The sequence below is a fragment of the Antrostomus carolinensis genome, unplaced genomic scaffold (genome assembly GCF_000700745.2).
Source record: "Antrostomus carolinensis isolate BGI_N321 unplaced genomic scaffold, ASM70074v2 scaffold20158, whole genome shotgun sequence".
Taxonomy (NCBI): Eukaryota; Metazoa; Chordata; class Aves; order Caprimulgiformes; family Caprimulgidae; genus Antrostomus; species Antrostomus carolinensis.
The window spans coordinates 453-7860 of NW_010333908.1; the positions used below are offsets into that span (position 1 = coordinate 453).

The 7408-nt window shown below is 41.8% G+C and overlaps 1 protein-coding gene across 1 annotated transcript in view; it reads left to right on the top strand.

Moving 5' to 3' along the window:
- Positions 1–384: 384 nt before the first annotated feature.
- LOC104529676 (polycystic kidney disease 2-like 2 protein) overlaps positions 385–7408 on the top strand; it is a 9840-nt gene continuing 2816 nt past the window's right edge. Inside the window, 8 exon segments of the mRNA XM_029086503.1 lie at positions 385–452; positions 454–711; positions 1475–1696; positions 2304–2532; positions 3057–3227; positions 4671–4852; positions 6070–6190; positions 6915–7016. Coding sequence (XP_028942336.1) covers positions 385–452; positions 454–711; positions 1475–1696; positions 2304–2532; positions 3057–3227; positions 4671–4852; positions 6070–6190; positions 6915–7016 — 1353 coding nt within the window.

Sequence of the window (7408 nt, forward strand, 5' to 3'; positions counted from 1 at the left end):
GAATTTTTTTCCCTGCCTTCAAAATTAAATACTTCATTTAGATTCAGATGACTGAAAACCTAATCAGAAATATATCCCAAAACAGATCTTCAGAGATTAAGATAACCAACAGATTTTGTTAAAACAACATATAATGTTTGTGTTTAAACATATTTGTTTAGAATTCAGCAGAATTTTTCAATGAAAACCCAAACAGACGTATGTTATAGCCTTACCCTGAATAATCCCATTACATATCTCTGACAGAACTGCACAGGGAATAGAAGTGACTCATAGCAGAAAGATGTAAATATGCCATATTTATAAGACAGCACATAGGTGGGAATTTTTAGTATTCTAGCTCAGACTCTGTAGCTGTAACTTGAGAATCCTGTAGAGATTTGTATGCTAAAAAATGGGGTAAAAGTGGCATTTAAATCTTCTTTTGAAACTTCAACCTCACTTGTACATATAGTTTGCAGAGGGACCCCTTTTGGATGGACTCTACTGGGACACGTGGTATAACAACACGACGTTAACCTTCCAGAACAACAACAGCCATATTTACTACGAGAATTTGCTGTTAGGAGTAGCCCAGATTCGCCAGCTGAAAGTACGCAACAACACTTGCTCCATCTACCCCTATTTCCATACTTTGTTAGAAGACTGTTACAGTGAATATCGATACCGAGCTGAAGACAGGTCTAACTTTGGTCTGTGGAACAAATCTGAGTAAGTCATCCTACTTCAGCACAGAAATGTTTCTGAAAACCTAACCAAATCCATACTGCCATTAGTCTTCAGTTAGTAACCACTGTGCATGCAATTAGCTGAGTTTTGCTCTTGTTTACATTGAGATAAACCATGGATTTGTTTTTGTGCCAACATTATAGATGGGGATTTGGCAAGGGAAATCTACAGCGGAGAGACAGGAAGAACTGGAAACAGTGAGCCCAGTTTAGCAGAAGCACATCTTAGTGGGCTTATCTCCACTAACATCTCTGGAGAAATGTTCAATTATATGAAGCCTGAATTTAAATCACATGTTTATAAATTGGAATCATGCTAAAATGCTCTGGAAACAGAGCCAAAAGGCCGGCTTCACACACTTCATTTAGCATTTAAGGCAATGAAAGAACACGTGAACATGCCACAGTAACAATGAACTATGTAAATCAGAGATACTCCATTTACTTATAAAGGTTTTAAGGTAATAAACTGTCTGGCCCATGTTGGGTGAAATCCAGATTCATAAGCAATTGCTGTTTTGTGAATGTACTGAGTAGGTAAATAAAAGAAATGGGAATATTTTAAGGCCGTATGTCTCATGCACACTTCACATAAAGAAAAGTTGTATTTAAAGGTCTGGCTTAAATGGTCAGTTGTGGATGCAGAAGAACACAAGAACTAACAAGAATTGTATAAAATAAAAGCTTAAGCTTACTTCAGTCCAGTTTCCATGAGCTGAGCTGCTTTGTTTTCCCATTTCTGACAGATGGAAATACACCTCGGCCTCCTCGTTAGCCCCGTGGTACTGGGGATCTATGGGCTTGTACAGCAGTGGGGGATACATGTTCACTTTACCTAAATCAAAGCAGGAGAGCGTGGAGAAGTTGGTGTTTCTCAGGAACAACAGCTGGCTCACTAGAGGAACCAGGGTTGTATTTATCGACTTCTCAACATATAATGCGAACCTAAACCTCTTCTGTACAGTCAGGTGAGTTCTTACCTTGACTACATGTGAAATGCAATTTCCTGAGGCGTGATGCTTCCATAAGGACATGAGGAAAGGCTGGTCACTGTCACCTCAGGCGTATGTAGCCATGTTTCTTGGGTAGCAGCTGGCAAGACAGGAATTGATTAAAAATGCAGAAATTCAGTTAGTGCAGGGAGCAGACCCAGGTCCTTCCTTGCCATTTTTTGGTGATAGTTGGTGTCTGGTCTGTACAGCTGGTCGCTGCTGTCCCTTGGAATAGATTTTGTAGACTTTTGCAAGGTCAAAGTCTGGATTATTAGTCCTGTTATCAGCTAATGGAGGGAAAAGGCTCAGGGCAGGGTGAACCTCTGCTCTTCTGAAACAGGTTCTTTAAAGACTTTTAACCAAACACCATAACTTGGGTATCCCAAGACTTTCTTGTTTTCCCCTCAACCTTCCCTACCATGTAATACTCGTCTCATGGAAACCTTGGTGTAAACCTTACAAGAAGGTCTTGTAGGAGTCTCAGTAATGTATTATTAATATAGTAATTATTAATATTAGAAAATTAAGGGCTGACATGATTTAAAAGGGATGATATCTAACACCAGTCCCCAATTTTTTCCAGGTTGGTGGTAGAGTTCCCTGCCACTGGGGGTGCTTTCACCTCCTCACATATCTACTCTGTGAAGCTCCTCAGATACGTCACGTATTACGATTACTTCCTGGCTTCTTGTGAAATTGCCTTTTGCATCTTTATAATTATATTCATAATCCAGGAAGTTATAAAAATAGTAAAACTGAAAAAAGAATATTTCAGAAGTGCCTGGAACTGGCTGGATTTGCTGCTGCTGGTGGTGAGCTACCCCTTGACTTTCACCTTTGTGCTTAGCCAGGTTGGGTTAGCAGTGGAGAGATGGCCAAGGAGCCAGGACAGCCCGAGTCTGTTCCTGACTGATGTCAGTCACTCACTGTTCCACACTGAAGGGGCTGTGTGCCCCACCACAGTTCAGCACACCTGAACTCTTTTCTAGCTTTGCTGTCAACTTGCTGTGGCTGCACATCCTTTCTACTCATTATCCACCTTGTTTTACCCTTAATCTTTGCAGAGCAGGGAAGCACTAGCACATAACAGAGCTAACACAGTGAAATTACAATGTATGCAGCATGTCACATAGCACAAGCCCAGAATTAGCACAGTACAATTACAAATTATTTGGCCAATAAAGTTTAAACATATAGAGTTTATGACAAAACATCTAAGAAGCTGAGGTTCTGCAAATCTTTTAAAATCAAGACAGTCTTTCCTGTGCAAAATGACAAGTCTGAAGAGAGGGGACATAGCTGGTCTTCAGTTTCACTGGCTTCTGCTTTCCCTCAGGTATCCATCCTTGCCATTGCCTTCAACATCTACCGCACTGTAAAAGTGTCCCAGCTGATGGAAGAGCTGCTGTCTGATGCCCATGCATATCCAGACTTCTATTTCCTTGCCTTCTGGCAAGTCCTTTACAACAACATGATTGCTGTCAACATCTTCTTTGCTTGGATAAAGGTATTGGTTCTTATTCCCTTTTTTGTACTCAAGAATCATTTTGTTTATAAGATTCCAGAAGAGTTTAAAATTACCTCCTTCTCACAAGCATGGGTCACACAAATTCCAAACCCATCTTAAAGAAAAAAATGCTGCACATGGGCAGCTGTCTCCATTGGAGCAGCTGGAAAACAACCATGGCCAAAGATCCTCCTCAAACTCAGTCTTTTCCTAGACCCAGTGCTATCCAGGTCACAGCCTGACCTATCCTGATGGCATGGCTGGAATAGGTGAAGCTATTCACAGCTTTTGGAGGCAAAAGCTATGAAAACAGTTTAACTGTTTTAACTGCAGAGGAAGGCAAAATGTGTCAGAACTTGATTCAGAAGTGGCTTTATGCCAGGACACCTTTCATTTCATTCTTATTTGCAAATAGATCTGCTGATCTCTGGACAGAGTAGCAAATTCTTCTAAGACGAGGGGCTACTTTTGTTCCCAAGCAGGTGCCCTGGGGCCGACCCAGTCCTGCATGTTTACACACCAATGCCCCTAATCTGCTAAACCCTGCTGGCCCTGACTAGGCTCTGCACCCCTTCCCCTGCACCCAGCAGACATCAGTGACTGCAGTTTGGGTGGCCTCGGTGATCCCAGTGACAGGATTAAACTTCCCAAAGCTTTTGCCTGATCCCAGGCTGCTTCCAGGCCCTCTCTCCTCTAAGGTAGTTGTAAAACACCCAGCCCAAAGTGGCTGTGGAATAGGCAGGGGAGCTGTTCACATCTGCCAGAAGAGATCAGGCTTTACAGTCACGCCCCAAGTACCTGAACATAAACTATCATGAAAGGTCATATCCTTTTAAAATAAACAAGCTTTTGGCCTTCTTCCACTGCCCAGGCTGCAGGAAGGAGCTGTTGGGGAGCACTGGTTGTTAACCTGTGGACTCTCCCTCATTATATCCATTCTGTACCCCAGCTGCATGTTCTGCCTTTATCATCCTTCCCTCAGACTGATTACTGTTAATTTAGTTACACAACCATGTTTCTAATTAATGACTGTCATTGAACAAGGCTATTGTTCAGGCCTTGTTTCAGACCCAAAGTAGAAAAAGAGCTCCTTACCAACTCAGCCCATCAGGGAATCCTCAGACACAGGAGGGTGGTGTGGCTTGCAGTCTCCTTGACCCGGGGTCCAGACCTGCTAGAGCTGATCACACATACCAGTACCCAGCAAAGACCTCTCCACACGCTATTAGCTTTAGCACAGAAGCTTATTTGCTCTGCAGAATATTCATCTTCTCCAGAAACACACCCACTCCTAGTTCTCCTTACAGTTACAGACCACGCAACTTATTTCTAGGTAAGACTTAACCTGTAAATTATGATTACAGGTAACATTCCAGAAATGCTGTTAAAGGAGTTGCAAGATATTGTGATCCCCCAATAACCATACGTTCTGTTCTCTCGTAGATATTTAAATATGTGAGCTTCAGCAAAACCATGACGGAGCTGTCCTCCACTTTATCTCGCTGTGCCAAAGACATCATTGGATTTGCCATCATGTTCTTCATCATTTTCTTTGCCTATGCCCAGTTAGGTTATCTGGTCTTCGGGTCACAAGTTGAAGACTTTTCCTCTTTCCAAAACTGCATGTATGCTACTTTCTAAAACTTTTTGATACAACCCCCCTCCCCCCCCAGTTGGTGCAGGTGCAAACCAGTTTCTGCTAAGCAGAAGTTACGAGTACAGGTCTTCAACATTTAAGCTTATTTCAGAGAGTAAAACCAATTTTGTTGTCTATACAATCCATTTCCCAAAGTCTCCATACGTTCAAAAGATACCACATGTACATTAAACATGGTCTTTTAAGAAAACATCCAGCTGCATAGCTAAGGGTCCCTGAATCCCATCTACTGGCTCTCTTAATTTCTTCCCCAGATTTTTTTTCAGCCACTCACTGTAGCAACAACATCAGATCAATCCCAGGTGCCAGCTGGAACTGGTTCTGATAGTCCTTGCACCAACCCTAAGCTGTCACCTACACTGTGCATTGTGTTTCAGCCCATGGCTACATTTCACAACTGGAGAGAGACACCTCTAGTGTACCAGATTGTTTGAAAGCAGCTTTTCATGTAAAATTTAGGGACTTCTAAACAAGAAAAATAGTTCATTTTGGATCCACTTGGGTGTGAGGTAGTTTTAAATGCTGCAATATAGAGAAACAAGTATTTATTTGTCTTAGGTAGGAATAAAATCCCCTATAGAGGGACATAGGGACCTAGATTGTTATCTTCTGTACTAACAGAAGATAGGGGATCATGAATCATAGAATCATAGAATGGTTAGGATTGGAAGGGACCTTAAAGATCATCCAGTTCCAACCCCCCTGCCATCAGCAGGGACACCTTCCACTAGACCAGGCTGCTCAAAGCCTCATCCAACCTGGCCTTCAACACTTCCAGGGAGGGGCATCCACAACTTCCTTGGGCAGCCTGTTCCGTGAAGCTAGAACAGAAAGGAAATAATTTAAAAAAACCAAAAACTACAACAACAACAACAAAAAACTCCACAAAAAACCAACCCAGGTGTTTTATCCAAAATGAAAATATTTTCTCATATAAGCCATTTAACAATTCCTTGGTACTTTCAAATTCTCAAAATACAGGGTAAATGCCCAATGTACCACTGCAGTATTACCCTGGCTTGCCTTTTGATTTCAGTGACTAACATCAAGGTGAATCAGTCTCAATTGTATCTATTGGGGTTTTTTGTTTGTTTGTTTTTTTTCCTTTTTAAATAATGCTGACAATACTTCTTTTTAGGAGAAGCCAGTCAACCTCATTCTGGTATTTTTTTTTTTTACTCTCAGCTTTACGCAGTTTCGTATCGTGCTGGGAGATTTCAATTTTGAAACCATAGAAGCAGCAAACAGAATCCTTGGACCTATTTACTTCATCACATTTGTATTCTTTGTGTTCTTCATATTGCTGGTAGGTATCATCTTAAAAATGCTGGTCCTTTTGCATAAGCAATAGAGAAGAACTGTTGTCTAGTGCACCAAAAACAGTGTTTTCCACCCCAAGGTGACAGTGGGCTTTGCCCTGGCTGCTCCTCAGGACACCTGGGCAGACAGAAAATCCAAACTCTTTTGGGGTAGTTCCCAGCTGGCAAGACATTTCACAGCTCTCCCTTCCTCCAAACAGACACAAAAGGGGCTTTTGCACCACAAAACAAGCACGTTGCACCTTTCACTCTACTGCACCGCCCAGTTCTTAAGATTTTAATTTCTGAAAACTTAATTGGGTCTTCTTGAAAACTGCAGAATGTCAGCCTTGTCAGGTAGGAAGGTTAAAGAGAGAGTGTGATGGGACTGTGTGGGTGCAGCTTTGTTTTATCAGTTAGATTGATGTTTTCAGTAACTACATCAGATTGAAACATCATCTGAAAAAGGTACAAGCATACAACAAGAAATCCGTTAGCTCCAGGGAACTAGGCCTTTCAGCTGATACTGCAGAGGGAAATAAGTGATTTGTCTCCCAAAAATATTCCCTAAGACCCTAAGATTATCAAATAATGAGCACGTCTGCACCCAGCAAAGCATTCTGTCCCATTGGTCACGTGCCCTAGCACGGCACAGCCCCCAGAACAACAGCTCCAGCAAAATACAAATGCAATTTCCAGAAACAAATATCTAACTGCATCCTTCCTCTGCAGAACATGTTCTTGGCTATTATAAATGACACCTATTCAGAAGTCAAAGCAGACTTTGAAGTGATACCCAGTCAAGAACTGCAGCTCCGAGACCTCTTTAGAGAGGTAAGTAAACACTTCTGTAACTACCTGACTTACTCAAAAAAAGAGGAGGAATTCTAAGCTACATCAGTAGCAAAGAGCCTTAAACAGCTCAGCCATAACCATTTAAGAACACCCAATATTTGATTCTTCACTTTAAACATTGGACAGATACAGAGATAGCCTTCCATCAAACCCACAGGAGCTCCTAATGGTAAGAGCAGCACATGAGTTGGGGTTCAAGGACCCTACCTTTACCTCACCCTTTTAAAAGCAGTATTTATTACCAGCCTAAAGATCATCTCTGCATGGAAGACAAGTAGAAATATCAGAGAATAATAGAATGGTTTGGGTTGGAAGGGACCTTAAAGCTCATCCAGTTCCAACCCCCCTGCCATCAGCAGGGACACCTTCCA